Source organism: Chinchilla lanigera, unplaced genomic scaffold (genome assembly GCF_000276665.1).
Source record: "Chinchilla lanigera isolate Chin_1 unplaced genomic scaffold, ChiLan1.0 scaffold00011, whole genome shotgun sequence".
In the NCBI taxonomy this organism is placed as follows: domain Eukaryota; kingdom Metazoa; phylum Chordata; class Mammalia; order Rodentia; family Chinchillidae; genus Chinchilla; species Chinchilla lanigera.
The window spans coordinates 9,895,782-9,915,646 of record NW_004955412.1 but is presented as its reverse complement, the minus strand read 5'-3'; the positions used below and the strand labels follow the sequence as shown (position 1 = coordinate 9,915,646).

Genomic DNA, 19,865 nt, shown 5'->3' with positions numbered 1-19,865 from the left:
TTTCTTTTTCTAGTAAACGTTGTATAACGGTTGAACTAAAAAGTGTGGATTCTGGGAAATCCCATAAACAGGTTTGAAACCCAGTTCCGCAATCACCACCTTAAACCAATTGTTCTGCCCTTCAGTTCCTGCCTTTATAAAGTGGGGCTCATGACCCACGTGAGTGTACAGGTGGTCCTTATTTAACGACCTACCTCCCTGTTTAACCACTGTCTGGATGTGTGATCTGTTCTGACGTACAGCTCACATTTGGACTTACATCGCAGGAATGTGAGGGGCAGTGCGGGATTGTGGTGGCTTCTCTGTATAGTGCTGCAACTGTACTGTATAGTACAGTACTGTAGTTAGATGTTGGTGTACATTACAGTGCTGCATGTAAGATTGTGCAAATGAAAGCAAGCTCATCAAGCTGGAGTTTCCTTTGACCGTCTCATTGTTTTGCATATTGTAATATGCATTACATACAGTTCCTTTCTGAGCACCCAAGTCGTGAACGACACCTGCAGACCGACTTTGTCATTAGACAAGGAACGTCTGCACTTTGTTGTGAAGTTCGTGGGGGTGAAAGAATATAGAACATTTGTTCTCTGGCAAAAAGCAGGTATTCTGTAACTGCTTGTTTCTTTTCCCCATCCTTCCTCTTTTCTTCCCTTTCAGGATGTTAAACTGGTATTTCTGAAAAATATAGTCTTTTAATTTGCATTTATGGTTATTAAGAAATGAATATTTTATGAACAGGCTATTTAAAATTAAGTGTTATTTACAACATGGGAGTGCTTCTTATTATTCGAATATTTAACACGTTGGCTTGCATATTTTGTATGAAATGAGCAAACCAAATCACCACGTGAAGGCATCTTTTCTTTTTAATTACATTGTGAAATATTATTTTGAAATAATCCTCTTTGATTTTACTTGCAAATAAACAGGTTGGTATGAATCGCTGATGTCCCTTTTCTGGTTTTCTCAGAGCCTGGTTGTTGCCAACGGTGGTTTGGGTAACGGCGTGAGCAGGAAGCAGCTGCTCCCGGTCCTCGAGCGGTGCGGGCTTGTGGAGGCTCTCCTAATGCCCCCCAACAAGCCGTACTCATTTGTGAGATACGGAACAGTAGAAGAGTCCAAGAATGCGTACGCCTCCCTCAATGGAAAAGAAGTAGTGGATGGTTTAGGACAAAAGGTCATTCTGTACTTGAATTTTGTGGAAAAAGGTATCATTTACTTACCTTTTTTTTTTGAGACAGGGTCTCATTATGCTGTTCAAGCTGGCCTTGAGCTCACTTTGTAGCCCAGGCTGGTCTTGAACTTGCAACAGTCCTCCTGCCTCAGCCTCCCGGATGCTGGGCTTACAGGCGTGCATCACCATGCCCGGCGTATACTTATCTTTTAAATAATGTTTCTTGCTTTTGTGTGAACCTTCTTTCATAGACATAATTGGGAGTTCAGTTATTGTAGAACAAAAAAGGGTATTAGTTAAGCAGGCCCTTTCATTAAATATTCTTTAAGCATCTGTTACTTAATTTGGTGGCTTCGTATCTAATTGTGATTTTCAAGTTTAATGTTGAGAATTTAGATCAGTTTATCTCAGTGTCTACATGGAAGCTTTCAGTTAATCACTTGAGAATTTAACTGTGCTCTAAGTGATTATATGTCAGTCTTCATAGATAGATGGATAGAATTGTTTGTGTACGGGAGTTGCAGCTTTTATATGTGACTATTTTAACTTTGTTTCCTGTAGCGCAGTGGAATGAGTTTGAGGTTCAAACCTTACCTCCAGGTCTCATAGTAGTAGAAGAAATTATTTCTTCTGAAGATGAAAAAGTGCTTTTGGAAGTCATTAATTGGACAGAAGATACAGACAATCAAAATTGTAAGTAAAATTTTCAAAATATGATATTAAACCCTTTTACAAAATGTCATGTTACTACTCCTCTTTTCTTCCCTTCCGCCTTTGGTTTATGAAAACTCTTTCCATGAGATCATTGAAAGTATCCTCAATCCACTGTTAAAGTCATACTGGCAATTCTTAGGGACGTGAATAATCGATATGATAGTATTTATATAGCTATCAATTTTGAACTCCACACTCATGAATATTTATTAGCCAATATTTGTGCAGCTAGCTTGTTGAAGTCCTTTCACTTGTGTTATCTTGTCTGCTGTCCTTCACTCCAAGGCTTGCTTCCCCTGTGGAATCATCAGTTTAGCCCTCTGCTGCTGAATTGTAGCCAGAGCTTCTTTCCACATCATGAGCAGTCTCATGAGGGGCAGTGTACATGATTATCTCTCATATTGATTAGGTGAGGCTCTTTAAGTGTTTGTTACAATTTTAGACTTGAAAGAATAGCATAAATAAACAGAAGGATTAAATATTCTTAATGCCGGGGGTGGTGGTAAACACCTGTAATCCCAGCGTTTTGGAGGCTGAGGCAGGAGATCACTCTGAGTTTGAGGCCAGCCTGGGCTACGTAGCAAGACCCTGTCTCAAAAAAAACCAAAAGAAAGTTCTTAAAGACAATAACTTAACAGAAGTTCCTGTTACCAAACTAGTCTTTACTGCTTGTGTTAACTGAAATAGATGAAAGATTGTAGTTCTTAAAGAAATTGCTGCAGAAGTTTAAGGTATCTTCTCTTACGCTTCTGGACCAGGGACTTGACCCATTAGCATATGAAATTCAATCATAATTTATCCATTTGTGACAATTTGTATTCTTACTAATTCCCATGATAAATAAAGATTTTTAAAAATAAAATATACATATTTATAAAATATCGAAAACTGTAGTTCTTTTTCTTCTAAATAACTTACTTTCTTCTCTTCACCCAGTTCAAAAATCTTTAAAACACAGACGAGTAAAGCATTTTGGTTATGAATTCCACTATGAGAACAACAATGTAGATAAAGATAAGCCGTTACCTGAGGGTAAGTAATTGTTAGTAAACAATAAATGCTGGTTTAGAAGAAGGATTTATTCTATTGGAAGTTTATCATAATTGGGGGTGTGTGTTTCATTTGTCATCTTGGGTAAACTTCCCAGACAGTCGATTAAATGTGAAGTATTTAAATTAGAAAGTGCTAGGTCATGATTGTTGGATAAATCACATTAAATAAATGGCTCCTTCTAGCTTCAGTGTCATAGCTCATGCCTGTAATCCCAGCACTTGGGAGGCTGAGGCAGGAGGATCATTGAGAGTTCAAGGCCAGCATTGGCTACAAAGTGAGCTCAAGACAAGCCTGAAGTGCATAGCGAGACCCTGTCTCAGACGAAAAAAAAAAGGCTCCTCCTGACGGTCATCCTCTCATCTCCTTTCTCCTTAGCAGCGTGTGCTGGAAACAGTTTGCTGCATGTCCTTGTAAGCCTTTTGAGAAACAAATATATATGTACCTATCAAAATAATGGTTTATTGCAGGTAGTATTACATGGTATGGTACAAATTAGGTATTGATGTGTTGCCTGCATCTTCCCAACTTGTCTTCTGCAGTGTATGTCTTAGAGATCTGACGCAGTCTTTCATTTTACTGAATGTCCCATAGTAGCTTATTCAGTAAGTTTCTTATTGATAGACATTTAGTTATTTCTAGTTTTTAGCACTTAGAAGGAGCACTACAGTAAATACTCCCGTATATGCCTCCTTATGTACTATGTAGAAGTTACTTAAGAGATTCCTAAGAATTGGAATTATTGTATCAAAACTTGTATTTACTTAATAGTATTAGAACTGCTCCCCAAAACATCTGTACCACCAGGTATGCGCTCTTTCCCCCCTTCCTTTACAAGCACGTGATATTATAAAAGCTTTAAATTGGTTATTTTCAGATTAATAGTGAGCTAGGCCATTGGCACGTGTTTCCTTACCTGTGAATTCCTTTTCAAGTTCTTTACCAGTTTTTAAAAATGAGTTAGCTGACTGATTTACTATATATTTCGGACAATGATCCTTTGGTATGTTTCTTTGTTGGATTAAATGTTTTTATGAACTTGGTTTTATTAAGGCTTTTTGTCTATTGTTACATCACATTTATAACCCCCATAAAAGTTACATTTGGAAAAAAAAGTTACTTTTTGAGAAGTTTGGTATTTTTAAAGGCCGTGATTAAAATAAACAAAATGCTGTAAAATAACAAAAAAGAAAATGGTCAAGTGAATTTCTTAGATCTAATATACAGGCTGAGCATGCCTAATCTGAAAACTTCAAATTCAGAATGCTCCAAAATTTGAAACTTTTTGAGCATTAATGTCTGCCTTTTGTCTGTGTATGTATGTGTGTATGTGCATAAATATATATGTATGAAACATAAATGGATTTCCTATTTAAACTTGGGTCCCACCTCTAAGATATCTATTATGTATATGAAAATACTCCAAAATCTTAAAAAAATAAAGTGCAATTTGAAACACATCCGGTCCCAAGCATTTTGGATAAGGGATATTCAACATGTATTAAATTTTACTGGGCTGGGGACTTAGCTCAGCGGCAAAAAGCGCCTGCCTGGCATGCGCAAGGTCATGAGTTTGGTTCCCGGTACCAGAGAAAAACCAAAAAAGCCAAAAAAAAAAAAAAAATAAATAAATTTTACTGTTTTATTACTATTTTAAAGAATACCAATGTTGTTAAAAAATTATTCTGTTGGACTTTTTAATTTGATAAAATCAAGGATACAACTTTGAGAAGTTCTTAAGAAAAATTTATTTTTTAATTTTTTTGCTTGTGGGTTTATTGTTATATTAGTGGATCGGACTGCTATATTAAAATCTGTGTGATTTCTATCAGAGTGATTACCCCCCTTAGGTAAAACATGCAAAATAAATATTTCAATATGTGTTGCCTTGCTTTTATGATTACTGACTTTAGGTCTTCCTGCTGTTTGTGATAGCTTTCTGGAGAAATGGTTAGCAGAAGGTTACATTAAACATAAACCTGATCAGTTGACCGTAAATCAGTATGAACCTGGGCAAGGTAAGTATTTCTTCTTTTAAAATGCCAGTCATATATTTTAGAACCAAGGTTGTTATGTAACTTTTAACGATTAAAGATACTGTTTCTTAGCTGAAACTAACATAGATTACTTTGCTTCCTCCTCTCCTCCCCTCCCTTTTCCCTTCTCCTTCCCCTCTCCCCTCTTCCCTCCCCTGTCCCTCCCTCTTCCTTCCCCTCTCCTTCCCCCCTCCTTCCCCTCTCTCTCCCCTCTCCCCCAGTCTCCCCCTCCCCTTCCCTTCCTTTGTACCCCTATACCACTGAGCTACATCCCCAGCCCTATTTATTTATTGCAGTACTGAGAATTGAACCCAGGGCCTTTGTACTGAGCTACATCCTCAGCCCTTTTAAAAAGTACTTTTATTTTGAGATAAGGTCTTACTAAGTCGTTAAGTGCCGAGGCTGAGCTCAAATTTGTGATCTTCTTGCCTCAGCCTCCGAATAACTGGGATTATTGGAATGAGCTACAATGCTTTGCCCTTATTCTTCTGCAAATCTGCGTCTCAGCCCCTGGAGGAATTTTGATCACAGAGTTTAAACAGACTGATACCAGTTAGATTGTGATTTTTTTGCTTTGCTTTGTTCCTCTCACTGTATTTAGAGCAGAGGATTGCTTGAAAAATATCAGCCAAGTATAACAGAAGAACCAAATAACTGCAGAAGGAAGTGTGCTGACTGTCAGATGATCTTTTTCTTCTTTTTTTATTTAAGAATATGGAACACAACTCTAGGATAATGTTAATGGGCCAGGCATGGTGGTGCACGCCTGTAATCTCAGCACTAGGGAGGCTGAGGCAGGAGGATCATTGAGAGTTCAAGGCCAACCTGGGCTACAAAGCGAGCTCAAGGCCAGCCTGAACTGCATAGTGAGACCCTGTCTCAAAAAGACAAAAACAAAACAAAACAAAAATTAATGAAAAATATTTGTTTTAAATTTCTTGCATTTGTGAACAACATCCTCATCTGATATTTATAGTAATCAAATGATACTTAACAGTTTTGCAAATAATAGTTATAGTTTGTTTGTTTTTTCCTGCTTGTATCATGATGTACAAGTATTTAAATTGCTTATGTAGCTATCTTTCCACTGGTCTTGCTTTGTATCCTGTTCTGTGTAGCAGTTTCTTTACCAAAAGGTGTTCAGTTAACAGGTTGAAAGCTCAGTGGACTCAGCTATTTCTTAATCACTGGTGCACTTAGTCTTCTCTCGTGGCTGTTGCCTTTGCTTCCATGGACCTGGGATTTTAGTGCTCGAGGGAAAAAGGACTGTGTTTATCTTCTGTGTCTTCCTGTGCCACTGGGATTGGAGAAGTGCCTAGTGAAAGAGTGACTTCTGACCCTTATTTTGGACTTAAATCCCAGTGGTACTTGAAATTATTTAAGATGCGAAGTCAAAATATTTTTAGTTTAGATTTAATTCAATTTTCTTTTGTCATATTCACCATGTTTCCTGTTAGCTAAAATTATGGTACCGTCTTGATAACCAAACAGTGCTTTCACCATGATTGCGTAAATCTGCATTTATAGTGTAGTCATTTTAAATCCACTAAAAGGGAAAATGAAGCAACATGTTGTCCTGTTTGCTATTTCAGGAATTCCTGCTCATATTGACACACATTCTGCTTTTGAGGATGAGATCGTTTCTCTCAGTCTGGGGTCAGAGGTAAATGTTCAGTCGTTTCTATTGGCTGTCAGCATGTTTTACCTGGTCCGGTGTACTTTTCAGAGGATTACTCACATTATAAATTAAAATGAATTAAGATTTCTAAATGAAAAGTAAGGGCATTGTTAGCACTTTCATTTATTGCAAAATGTGAAATTATCACAACGTCTAAGTATTATTAGATGCTAGGAAAACACCTAAAATGGAGTTTTCTGCACATTTCACTTAGTAATTAAATCCAGACTTACCTTGGTGGGCGTGGTTAACTTTTGACCTGACGCAGCATTGCCATCTAGTGGCAAGATGTAGTAACTACAGACCATAGAAAAAGACAAAACTAAAATGCCTCTAGAATTTTGATAAACTTTTTATGTACGTTATCTGCTTCAAGCCTTTCAAAAACTCTGAGCAGCAGAAGGTCATATTTGCGTTTATAAAGACGAAGAATAAGAGGCTTGTATTTACTGGCTGATTTGAAATGTTCCTGGTAAAACACTCTCTGGCCATAATGCACATGCTGCGCTGGATTCCCTCTCTAACTGTTGCCTGCCCTGTGGAAGGAGTCACTCTCAGAGTAAAACCCTATGTGGTCTTTGCACTTCGCAGCAGCCACGGGCTTTTCCAGGGACTAGCTTGCTCGCCCAGTCTGTTGTTTCTTCCTGCAGCTCCCAACTGTAGGGATTTACCTTGCGTCTGTGGAGACAGGTTCCCCTCGCCAGGAGCTGGGGAGAGTAACAGACTGCTTTTTTTGTTTCCTTTTCTGCACTGTGGTTCTGTTTCCCTAACTTCTCTGTAGCTTCTAGTTTCCCTCTTTATTCCTGGTGCCGTGTCCTACACAGCCTCGGGTCCTGAGAGGGGGCGAGAGGAGGTTAAGAAAAGACGAGACACATCATAAAAGGAAAGCTGGGACTGGGTGGGATGTGGCCTCGCGGAGGGGAGGCAGCGGCAGTCCAGTGCAGTCTGTGTCTTTATTTATACACAGTGAAAGGGGGGAAGCCCGTGACGGGTCAGAAGTGCGAGGTCTCCGTGTTTCCGAGACATTTTCAGAGTTGTGCTGGAGTTAATGCAGGAACACCCGGGCCAGACACCTGCTGATGCGCAGCTGAGCTAGAGGTCACCTTGTTTACGTGTCTGCCTCTGGCATTCTGCGTTCCTGGGACTGGCTTTGCTGAGTCCCAGGGAGTTCGCCAGCCGCGGCTCAGCCGCTCCCCACACCTGGAGCCCACTTGTTTTTCTCTTTTTGTCAGGCTGTTATTTCCTGGATGTCTGGATTCCAGGTCCCAGCAAGGCTGAGGTGTGCTGCTGTCACTACTCTGCCATTTTGCATCTCTGAGAAAGAAAATTTTTGAGTAAAACTTCACCTTGGAAAAGAAACAAAAAATTGTAAAGATGACTTAAACTATTTAACAATGTTTAGATTGTACTATAGCTATATACTAATTAGAATTAAGAGAGAGTCATCTGAGCATTATTTTGGTATTGTTTTTCTGATAAAATATGACACTGTAATAAAAATCTCTTTGACTTTCACAACTTGATTATAGAGATTATAATAGTTTCCCCCAAATTATTGAAGTTATCAATTTTTCCAGGAATCTGTCTTAAACCACTGAGATTCACATTCCATTTAGAAAATTGTGCATCACTGTTGCATTTTTTCTCTTCCTCATTGTAAAGTCCTGACTGCCAGATCAAATCCAGAGTGACTCCGCATGTGATTTTAGTGGTTTTCTGATACTGCTTTCATCAGCTTCAGAAAATCTGTCTTTTGCAGTGCAAACATTGTGATTTCAGTTTGTTAATACTTTCTTTGTTTTTGCTAATATTTGTGACACAGAAATTCACTGAAAGAATGGCCAAAGGGCTTACTGCAGTAGACAGAGATAGCGGATACTGAACACAGAGAAATATTTGGGCCATTACTAATTTTATAAGAAGTCAGTTCATCAGCAAATATTTATTATAGTTTTGCAACTCAGTGAGCTGGGGTAATTGGATACTTAGGTGGTGAAAATGCCATCTCATGCATGCCTATTAAAGGCTGCATTTTCCTTATTTTCTCTGCTATTTTTTGTGGGGGAGGCGGGAATTGAACTCAGGACCTTGAGCTTGCCAGGCAGATGCTGTGCCGCTGAGCTATATGCCCAGCCCTTGTACTGTCTCTCAGCTAGGGCTTTCAGCATGTTGCTGCTGAATCCATGCTGATCTCCTCTAGTAAGATACTGAGTCAGAGTTCTTTGAACCGTCTTGAGGTAGCCAGCTGAGCGGTGCGGTGGCTTCCCCGGCTCCTTCAGGCTGTTTTCAGGGTTGTTCGGCCCCAGAGATGTTCTCATGTGGAAACAGTTCTCATCACTGCTATTAGGAATGGCTTGCAAGGTGCTTCTCGTTCAGGAATTTATTGTTTCTTTGTTTCTTTGTTTGACTGATTGATTTTGAGACAGGGTCTTGCTATGTAGCCCGGGCTGGCCTTGAACTCCTGGCAGTCCTCCTGCTTCAGCCTCCCAAGTGTTGGGATTACAGTCGTGAGCCACCACACCTGGCAGGAGTTGCTGCTTTAATGGACAGATGTTTCATGCTTTCTGATAATCAGCACAAACTGGAAAAAACACACACATGTTTTCTTTATACGACTTAAAACAATAAATATAATCTGGACATCTGTCTTGGTTACTTTCCTCTCTCTTGGCCACAGGGGTCGAGTGCCTGGATTGCTGGGCCCTCCAAATCCAATTCTGAGGAGCAGATCCTCTATGCTGCCGCCATTCTAGAACATGGCGCTCAGCAGCTTTCTTCTCAAGGCAAGGTCTTTCACCTTTGCAATTTTGAGGCTGCAAAGGGTGGAGACTTGCTGCTTCTTGTGATGCCCTCAGCCCATCTTTTTTATTTTCTTGTTTCTTCTCAGCAATGAGATCTCCTCAGCTCCACCTTTGCAGTCCACAGCTTTACTGGAGCTTTCTTTCTGGCCAAACTCACAACATTTTAAACCATCCTGCTGGGTGGGCTCTTTGTTCTTAATTCTCAATATAAATCTGGCTAAAAGCCCCCAACAATAGCCATGCCACTTCCCCAGTGTGTGACTGCCTTGAAATTTCTTTTGACAGATTAATCACTCCTCTACCACCCTTAATCTCAGTCTTAGGCAAAGTCTCTGGACACGAGCAAAATGCAGACAAACTTTCTGCCAAGCCATAATACACATTGTCTGGAGTCCAACAAACAGTGCAGTGCTACGTTCTAGCAGAAACCTCCTGAGTCTAGTCTTTACCAGCAGGATTTCTATCAGCCTTCTGGTCTTTTGAACTCTGACCAAAATCTCCCAAACAGAACAGCCAAAGGCGTTCCAGCACTTCTCTTTCAGGCGACACCTCCGAACCTTTCCAAACACTCCCCACAAGCCATTTCCCAAGGCTCATGAACCACATGGTCAGATATAGTCACAGCAACGACCCCACTCCTCTGGTACCAAATTCTGTCTTGGTTACTTTTCTCTCATTGCTGGGAAAAAATACCCAACGCCCAAAATGAAGGAAGGAAAGGTTTATTTCGCTTACAGTTTGTGGAGGTTTCAGTCCATACTTGGCAGGTTACAAGGCAGAGTGGCACATGGCAGAGGGCTACAGCTCTGGTGGCAGAACACAGCCAAAGCAACAAGCACAAAGGGAGGAATGGCGGCCTGCAGCCTTTTCCTCTCCCTTACATATGAAAACTGTCCACCCCAGGGCGGTGTAGCTCTCACACCCATAATCAATCAAACTCTAAAAGCCTGCCCCATGACCACGTGAGGCTTTGGGGGGACACCCAGACACAAACCATAACAACATTACGTCCATCTTCACATTTAGCCCTCCGTATTTATTTGCATTTATAAGCACTGTTTATAACCCTAGAAGCCAAACAGTCTTCTCATTTTTTATCTTGATTCCATGTTTTAACTTATCTAAATCAAGATTATTATCTTTGTCTTCAGCCATTTACCCCCTTTTGCCGTTCTCCCATATAAGACAAAACAAATTCTGCTCTGTCTGGGTTTCCTTCTTTGGTACTGATCAAATCAGAACCTGGGAAATATTCTGGATATGTATGTGTATTTTAATGATGATTTCATTAGATATGATCAGAAGTTACACTTACAGAGTTGGCAGTAAGATCATGTGAAATCTGGGTGTACATGTATTATTATTAACAATAAACCCTTCCCCCAGTGTCTGTTTTGTATCATACCCCTTTTGAACGTGATTGCAGCTATGGCAATGACTGAAACCATGGATGCCAGTAAACTAAAGTTTGAGCGAGAGTTTGAATCACTGTATTGTAATGTTAAGCTGAAATTATAAAGTAATTCAAATTTATAGTGAAATACTTTAATTCTGGAAGGGGCTAAAGCAACTCATTATGCATATAAGCAATTCATTAGAAAGCTGTCTGTCTAAAAATGCGAGATATATCATCCTATTTTTCAAGTAAATTACTTCTGATTAATCATTAAAAACAGTGATTTTTGTCAAGTATAGTGCACTAGATAGAAGGTAATAAGTAAGCAAGAGTAAGTTTTTAAGCTAAAATGTCTCATTATCTGTTTGTTTTGTGACTTACATTTTTTTTGTTGTTGTTCATTTCCTTGGTTGTTTGAGACAGGGTCTTACTAGGTAGTTCAGGCTGGCCTTGAACTGTCTATGTAGCCCAGGCTGGCCTCATATTCATGGAAATCCTCCTGCCTCAGTCTCCTAAGTGCTAGAATTACAGGTGTGCATCGCCATGCCTGGCTCTGCGACTTACATTTTTGAGAGTGCATTTATGGATGATGGTGGATTTCACTTCATTGTTCCCGCAAAGAAATGAAGCCATAGTGTGATAAGCGAGGGTGCAGAGAGCAGGCAGTGTCAGTGTAAACACGTAAGCATGAGCGTATTATCTCTTAGGCATTTAAACTGAGCTTCTATAACATTGAATACGCAGTAGTGACTGAAGTATCTAACTCAGCATCTTTTCTAAGTTACTTTGCCTGTTAGGCAGTGTGTATTTTACTCTCCACGGTGCTGTTTGGCAATGTGTTTAGACCACTGAGCTAGACGATGCTGTTTCTTGTGATTTTACATTCCATTTTCGCTTAGCCGGACGAAACGGTCCCAAAGCGTCTGCAGCTGGGAGTGGAGAGGAAGAGACAGAAGAACGCGTCCAGTCTGCAGCTGAGACCTAGTTTTGGGAAGCAGAGCTGTGTGTGAAAGGCAGGATCTGCTGACTTAGGCTGTAAAGCAGATTTTTTTGGTGATATTTTCTTTTAAAAAGTTTGTTTAATCTAATTTTGCTTGTATCGCATATGCAGTACTGCAGGCAAGTTCCCAGATGTGTGAACTCGAAATGTGTGCGTGGTACCTGGTCAGCTAGGAACGTTTTAATACTGGAAGCATAAAATAGGTTGTTTCTTATGTTCTCTTTCAGTATCAGTGAGAAATAAGTGCCTTTACCCTGTGCTGGTTTCTGTGTTTGTTTGTTTTCCCTGGTACTGGAGTTTTAACCCAGGGAGTGCTGAGGTGTATCCCTAGCCCTTACTAAGTTGCCCAGGCTAGACTTGAACTGATGATTCTCCCGCCTTAGGCTCCCGAGTACTTGGGGTAGCAGACGTGCACCCCTGTGGTTGCTGCACCTCTTATGTACGGGCCCACTTTCCCATGTCATAGAGTGCCGTGCCATTTTCATGTCAATGTGTGTGATTTTTCCACTGTCAGGACCAGAAGACAGAGGCCTGTATGTTATAAAAACTGATGTTGATTGTAGGACAAGGGAGCTAAACTTGTTTTCATTTTATCATTTTCAAATGAGGGTCCTGTATGATGATTTCATTGTGTGATGGTGATATTATCTCCTTTTCTTTTTCTTTCACAAAATTTGATCATCTGGGGATTCCAACTTTCAACTAATGTAGTCAAATGGTTAAGTCTTGTGTGTGTGATTTATTTATTATCATTGTTACTATTATTTTTAAACAGCTTTCTTGTAAGAACCAAGAAGGTGACATGGATTTGTTGTGGGCTTTCCTTTTAGCTTATTTTAAGGGAGCAGGCTATACAGCATTGGTAGAACATGTAAAAGTCACTGACATCAGCTGTTGGTCCCAAGGAATCTCCAGGGCGGAATTACCAATTTCTCCGCCATGGAAAAGTATGGCACAATAGCAAGCTTCTTTTCCATCTACTCAGCTCGGCAACATGCGCTTCTGGGGGTATTATTTATGTTGAGAGACAGGGAACTGTATTTTTTTTACTAAAAATTTTCCCGCTTCCTCTTACTCCCACGATGGACAAATTACAATATGGTGGGAGTCTAAGTTTGTAAATCTAGGTAAAATATGTAAACACATTTTTGGCCTAGCTGTATTTCTTTTCTTGTTTTTTTTTTTGTACCAGAAATCAAACTCAGGATCTTGCGCTTGCCAGGCAGGCACTTGTGCCCATGAACTATATCCCTGGCCCCTAGCTGTAGTTCTTTATAAATAATTTATGGTTTCAATATTTTATCCTTGCAGGTTTGAATTTCTCTCCCCGTTTTTTTCTTTTCCTTTTCCCTTGCCCAGGTGTGACAGACACTTCTGTCTATAATGAGGTGTGTAGAATCCCCTGTTTGCTACTTAAAATAGAAAGTAAACTCTTATTTCACTTGAGTCAGGTAAAGATGTCAGCACAGTTGTAGAAGATTGGTGTTTGGTGTGCTGTGGGAAAACAGGTGGACTTTGAATGGTGAAATATGTTCTCTAATTGGAGTAACTTCTGGCCTCTCCGGTTTCATGATTCTCTGTGAATTATATGTCCTTTGTCACATCAGGTTGCCGCTTGTCCGGCTATTCCTCAGGGTTTCCACTCAAAAGATTAATGACTCAGCTCATTTCTAACCATTAAGGATCGGGATTAAGTTTGTCTTCTTTTCAGACGTATTCCCAGAAGCAGTATGTTCTTCATTTTTCTGTTTAGCCAACACAGAGATCTGTGTATTCCTTTGTGTACTTTCCTGTCGTGAATCTTACCTTTACTTGGCTGATAGATTGATAACCTTTGTCTGAGGTTCCCATTCTGTTCATTTGGATGTGTAAAGGGACAAGATCAGAGTGTCTTAAGATTTGTGTTTGTTTGCTTTGAACTGGCCATTATCCTCCGTCATGCCTCATGCGCTTCCTGGGGGCTTGATCTTTATTGATGCTTCCATCTCAGAAAGTAGAGAAGACAGGTAACCCCAAAACAAATGATTGGAGAAAGCTCCCGTGGGGCAAGGCTGTCCCATGGCAGAAAGATTCAGCAGCTGCCGGGGGGTGTTATTGATTGTGAGTTCGTCATGAAGTTTTTATGAAGCCTCGATTTTTTTGTTTTGTTTTTTGATTTTTGGCCTTTTAACAAAAAGTACAGATGCTTTATATTGTAAATACTTTAATTTTGATGATTGAGTGTTTTAATAAAATTTAATTTTCCTGGGAAATCTATATTTAATTATATAAATAAAAATTACTTCCTTAAGTTAAAAGATACTGTTAGATCTTACACCAGAATAAGTTTCAGAGTTATAAAGATGTAAATGTAAAGAATAACAGAAAATAAGAGTGAATACTTATCTGATCAAGATGAAGGCTTTGTAAGTATACAAGAAAATACATTGTGTTTTTGTATTCTGTAAGTACAAAACAATAGATTGCTGATCAAAAATTTACAAAATTTAAAAGTTGTAATTTGTGGGGCTCATCTCAAAGTGAAAATGTGAGTTCCTTATTCAGAAAATGTGACAGTACCATTAAAGGTACTAAAACATAAAACTTTCTGTGCCTGGTTGTACATACCTATATTCCTAGCACTCTGGGAGGCTGAGGCAGGAGGAATACAAGTGTCCACTTAATGGATACCTGGACCACTTAGTGACTTAGTCTCAAAAATAAAAAAGACTTAGTGGAAGGCCCTGGGTTTAATACCCAGTACTGCCAAAAACCAACTTCTTTTTTTTTTTTTTCTGTAAACTCTGTCCATTTCTCAAGGTTGTTTTTGCTATTTAATGTAATCCTTAGTAAATGTCTTGGTTACTTTTCTTTCCTTGTTCAGACAAAATACCCCATGCCCAAAATGAAGGAAGGAAAGGTTTATTTGGCTCACAGTTTGTGGAGGTTTCAGTCCATACTCGGCTGGCTCAAGGCAGAGTGGCACATGGCAGAGGGCAAAATTTTATGGCGGAGGAAGACAGCAAAAGGAACAAGAGCACAAAGGAGGAGAGGCAGCCTCTTTCCCTCCCTTATATGGTAAACAGGCTACCCCCACCCAGGGGGCGTGTAGCACTCACATAATCTCCAGGCCCTCCACCTGCACAGGCTCAAGGTGATACAAAGTAAGCACCCCAGCTCCCTGCTGAGTCACATAGTAACCTTCTAACATCTCAAACTGACACAATGGACAACATCCCAGAGGGGTAAGGGCATGTCCTTTTCACCCCAAGATGCAGAACTGCTAAGTCACTTAGCCAAACCTCTAGACTCCTCAAGTTGACAATGTATCAACCGTAACAGTAAAGAAATATACACTTTAGATTATTGGCACAAAATTTATTATGTTTTTCTTCTTGTTCAATATTAGTTATAAGTGAAAGTATAAGAACTTTTAATTCACATGCAGAATCACCAAACTTTTTTTTTTTTTTTGGTCTTTTTGAGACAGGGTCTTGCTATGCAGTTCAGGCTGACCTTGAGCTGACTTTGTTGCCCAGGCTGGTCTTGAACTTGGGATCCTCCTGCCTCAGCCTCCCGAGTACTGGGATTACAGCTGTGTGCCACCATGCCTGGCTAGAATCACCAAATTTACAAGGTTTTTTTTTTGTCTTTTTGAGAGAGGGTCTGGCTGTGCAGTTCAGGCTTGCCTTGAGCTCACTTTGTTGCCCAGGCTGGCCTCGAACTTACAATGATCCTGCCTCAGCCTCCTGAGTGCTGGGATTACAGGCATGTGCTACCATGCCTGGCATAAATAGTTTTTACTTTGTACTTTTATTCATTTCATGAATAAAAATAACCGTAGCTTCTCTTTTGGACTTATTATAGGCGAAGTTTCTATTCATTATTTATTTAATTTCTATCCATTATTTATTTAATTCAGGTAGTAATTCTTTAATAATGGAGAAAACCAGGGCTTAGAGATTCGATGGCTTATCCTGGGTCACATGGCTGTAGATGGAAGAGCCAGGACATGAATTTTAGTTCTAAAGTCCTTATATGTGGAGCTGGGTATGGTGGTTCACAGCTGTAATCCCAGCACTCAGGAGGCTGAGGCAGAAGGATGGTTGCGAGTTTGAGGCCAACCTGGGCTACAAAGTGAGCTCAAGGCAGCCTAAACTGCATAGCAAGTCCCTGCCTCAAAAAAAGGCAAAAAAAAAAAAGTCCTTTTGTGTGACCACTCCTGTAGGGTTTTTCCACGGTCTCATCCTCCAGTCACCCACTTCCCAGGTGAGTGTTAGAAATGCAGATCTGCCAAGTCTGAATCTATGGATGAAGATCTTTTTTTGTCATTCAGTTGACTCTTACGACACTAAAGTTTGAGAACCCTTATGCTATGTTTCTGCATAAGCATTGTCATGTTTTAATATCTGTTAGCCTGGAAAGATGGCCAGAATGAATACACCATTCTTGTCCTTGGAGTATTGTAGTGCCTGAAATGTTGTGCTCCTCTCTCTGCTTTTGTCTTTGCTTTCAGGTTGTTATGGATTTTAAGCACCCAGATGGTGTCACAGTGCAAGTGATGTTGCCTCGTCGGAGTTTGCTAGTGATGACAGGAGAATCTAGATACCTGTGGACCCATGGGTATGTATTGAAATGACCTCGATGACCAGGTGACTTGCGCTTTGTGAGCCCTTTCATTCTTCTCTGTCTGAGCCACTGGAATCATGTCCCATGCCTGCACGTCGAAACTTCTGGGTTCAACCCTGCGAGGGCCATTGGTGACTTTTCTTTTCCTCTATTTTTTATTTTCAAACTTGAAGCTAAGTTGCAGAGACAGTAGAGTGAACTCCCTTTTTCTTTCACCTAGGTTTATCAATTGTGAACATTTTGCCATGTCTTAGATTTCTCATTGACATGTAACTATTAGTTTTGCTGAATCAGTTGAGAGATAGAAGCACACACCATGATCCTTTACCTTTACGTTCTTCACTGAGCATTTCCTTAGAGCGAGAATGTTGTCTGTATCAGTGTTTGGCAAACTGTGGCTTGTTAGGCAAATTTAGTTCTTGCCCTGTCGTTGTATAGCACTTAAGCTGAGCGTGGATTTTCTATTTTTAAAGGATTATAAAACAGAACAAAAACAATGCAGAATAGTTGACTTTATATGCCCTTTAGTGCCTAAAATATTTATTGTTTGCTCCTTTACAGAAATGATTGGCCAGTGCCTGTTCTATAAAACCATAGTAGAAGACACTCAGCACTGATAAAATATTCTTGTCCAATCCACATTCAGATTTTGCTGGTTGTGCAGTACAGTACCCCATAGCAAACTTTCTCTGATTCAAGAGTCAGTCTGTGATCCTGCATTTTCCTTAGTTGTTAATTCTGTTTAGTCTTTCATTTGAAATACTTTGTTCGTCATGACACTGATTCTTTTTAAGAGACCAGTTGTACTGTAGAATGTTCCTCAATTTGAGCTTTTTTGATTTAATGTGACTCTAAAGAAATGAGTTATGTGCTTTTGTTAGGAGTGCCTTTTGAGGAGAGAGCATTATACTGCTAAAATTTATGTGCTGTCACTTAAAATATTGCTAAGTTCTATATTTATAAATTCTATTCTGCTCTGAGATTTTAGTTGACAAATTATTAATAAAAATTCAAGAAAATGAATATGTAAATAAATGTGAACCATAAAAAGATGGCCTGACTTTGTGTACTGGGGCTTACATTTATTTGATTTTTAAAAATTCATGGCTAGTAAAATATCTGTACATAAAAAAGTGGTCATAGTGATATGATCCATTGGCCTCATGTATTCATTTAAACTTTTTAAGTATATTGGTATTACAGCAGCTATAAAGAATTACTTTTCAGATATTATGAAAATATTTTAGTACCCTGTCTTTCCTTCTGTTTAATTGCTTGCCCTGCCTGGTGGTTTTTTTCTATTAGTGTTCTTGGGCTTGTGGCCTTCCTTATCCCTTTCTAAAATATCCTTCAGAGCATTTTGGAGAGCTGATTTGGTGGTCATGGATTTCTTCAGTTGTCATGTGATGGAGACCACTTCGAAGCAGACCTGAGCTGGACTTAAATTAATCAGTTGGCTTTTCATGTTCACTGTGAGTCTGTCCAAGGCCTAGGCTCCTTATCTAGAAATGGCAGACTCATAGTAAGTACCTTGTACAAAGCCAGAAAGCCAGTAAATAGTGGAGCCAAGATCAGAAGCCAGACAGTCTGCCTGTGGGATCTGTGCTCTTAATCACCAGGTTAGAACCACACTTGTTTACTCCCTCTGAGGAGTGAACTTGCTCTCTTCCTCTGAGCTTATACTGTGCTCTGTAGCTCTCACACTCTTGTCAGTCCTCAGTGCAGTATGTTTCTTCTCTTCCACTCTTTTTTTAAGATACACTCAACTTTGACTTTCTTTATAATATTATGAAGCTTTTCCTGACTGTATTAGCTTGAAGTAATTTATCCATGAACTTGAAAAGACTGTATTATCTGCTGCTATCTTGAGATGTCTCTTCTATTATATTGAACTATTATTTATTTATTGTCTTTTTTGTTTGTTTGTTTTGTTTGTTTTTTTCTGGTACCGGGAATCGAACTCACGACCTTGCACTTGCCAGGCAGGCGCTGTGCCGCTGAGCAACATCCTCAGCCCTATTTATTGTCTTTTTGAGACAAGATTTCAGTAGGTAGTTTAGGCTGACCTTGAACTCGCTTTGTAGCCCAGGCTGGCCTTGAACTCATTCATGGCTGTCCTGCCTCAGCCTCCCAAGTGCTAGGATTACAGGCATTGCCACCATGCCCAGCTTTGAATTATTACTTAAATCTATAAATCTGTTAATCTTTTTACGATTTTCTTGATAATAGTTTTAATATTTTCAGCTATTAGAGTAACAGTAATATAAATTCAGGCAATGACTACTTGTTTTTACTTCTTTAAACATGTCTCTAATACAAGCTCTTTGAAAACAGCCATTCTCCTAACTTGTTTTAAAACAGGCATAATCCTGACACTAAAGCATGTTAAAGACATTACAATTAAAGCAAATTATAGACCATATCTCTCACGAAAGAGACAAGAAAATCCTTAACAAAAAATTAGAATTTATTTAAGAAAGTGCATTATACAATCCTGTAATACATAAGAAAGTATGTTAAGACAAAGTAGAGTTTACCCTAGTATTATAAAATTTTAGCATTTTGCAAAGTTGTTTTAGCATTTTGAAATCGATCAATATCACAGTTCAAGAATAAAGGAGAAAAAAATAATCATCTCAGTTGATGCAGGAAATGTATTTGACAAAATTCAGTGCCCATTCATGATAAACGCTCGTCGAAATAGGATGAGAAGGGTTACAGGTTATCTGTGAAACATTCACAACTAACACCGTATCTAATAGTGAGCTACTGAGCGCTTTTCCTAAGATACTAGAGCAGAAATCTTTACTCTTCCACTTCTATTTAATGTTCCATTGGAGATCTTCCTCTGGATAGTAAGTCCAGAAAGAGAAATACAAATCATAAAGATTTGAAATGACACAGTAAACTTGTGGATTATGTTAGAAAATCCTAGGGAAACTATAAAATAGGTGGTAGAACTAATAAGTGAATTTAGTAGCATAAATGCTCAAACATTAATTTTTGGAAAAATTAAAAAAAGTGCTATTTAAAATAACATTAAGACCTATAAAATACTTCCTTTCCAATACTCATAATTAAATTATTCATTGTAGTATGGTTTAAAAAGCAATAAGCCTGAGAATTGTGATTGTAACAACAGATGAAGTGTTAACAGAACAACCATGACAAAATTAAGAATTAACATTCAGCTGGATAGGGTAGCGTATACCTATAATCCCAGCTACTTGGAAAGATAAATCAGGAGTATACCAAGTTTGAGGCCAGCTCAGGCAATTTAGTGAGACCCTGTCTCCAAATGAAAATTTTGAAAAGGACTAGGAATGTAGCTTAGTGATAGAGCACTTGTCTACTCTCTCTCTCTCTCTCTTCTCTCTCTCTCTTCTCTCTCTCTCTCTCTTCTCTCTC

The 19,865-nt window shown here is 39.2% G+C and overlaps 1 protein-coding gene across 3 annotated transcripts in view; it reads left to right on the top strand.

The window, feature by feature from the left end:
- Positions 1 to 19,865, top strand: part of Alkbh8 (alkB homolog 8, tRNA methyltransferase) — a 47,824-nt gene that overhangs the window by 8,082 nt on the left and 19,877 nt on the right. For all 3 annotated transcript variants that reach the window (XM_005378030.2, XM_013511121.1, XM_013511122.1), the window contains 6 exons: positions 971 to 1,208; positions 1,736 to 1,867; positions 2,825 to 2,920; positions 4,852 to 4,956; positions 6,567 to 6,637; positions 16,345 to 16,451. In XM_005378030.2, the coding sequence (XP_005378087.1) occupies positions 971 to 1,208; positions 1,736 to 1,867; positions 2,825 to 2,920; positions 4,852 to 4,956; positions 6,567 to 6,637; positions 16,345 to 16,451 (749 nt within the window). The remainder of the gene's footprint in view (positions 1 to 970; positions 1,209 to 1,735; positions 1,868 to 2,824; positions 2,921 to 4,851; positions 4,957 to 6,566; positions 6,638 to 16,344; positions 16,452 to 19,865) is intronic.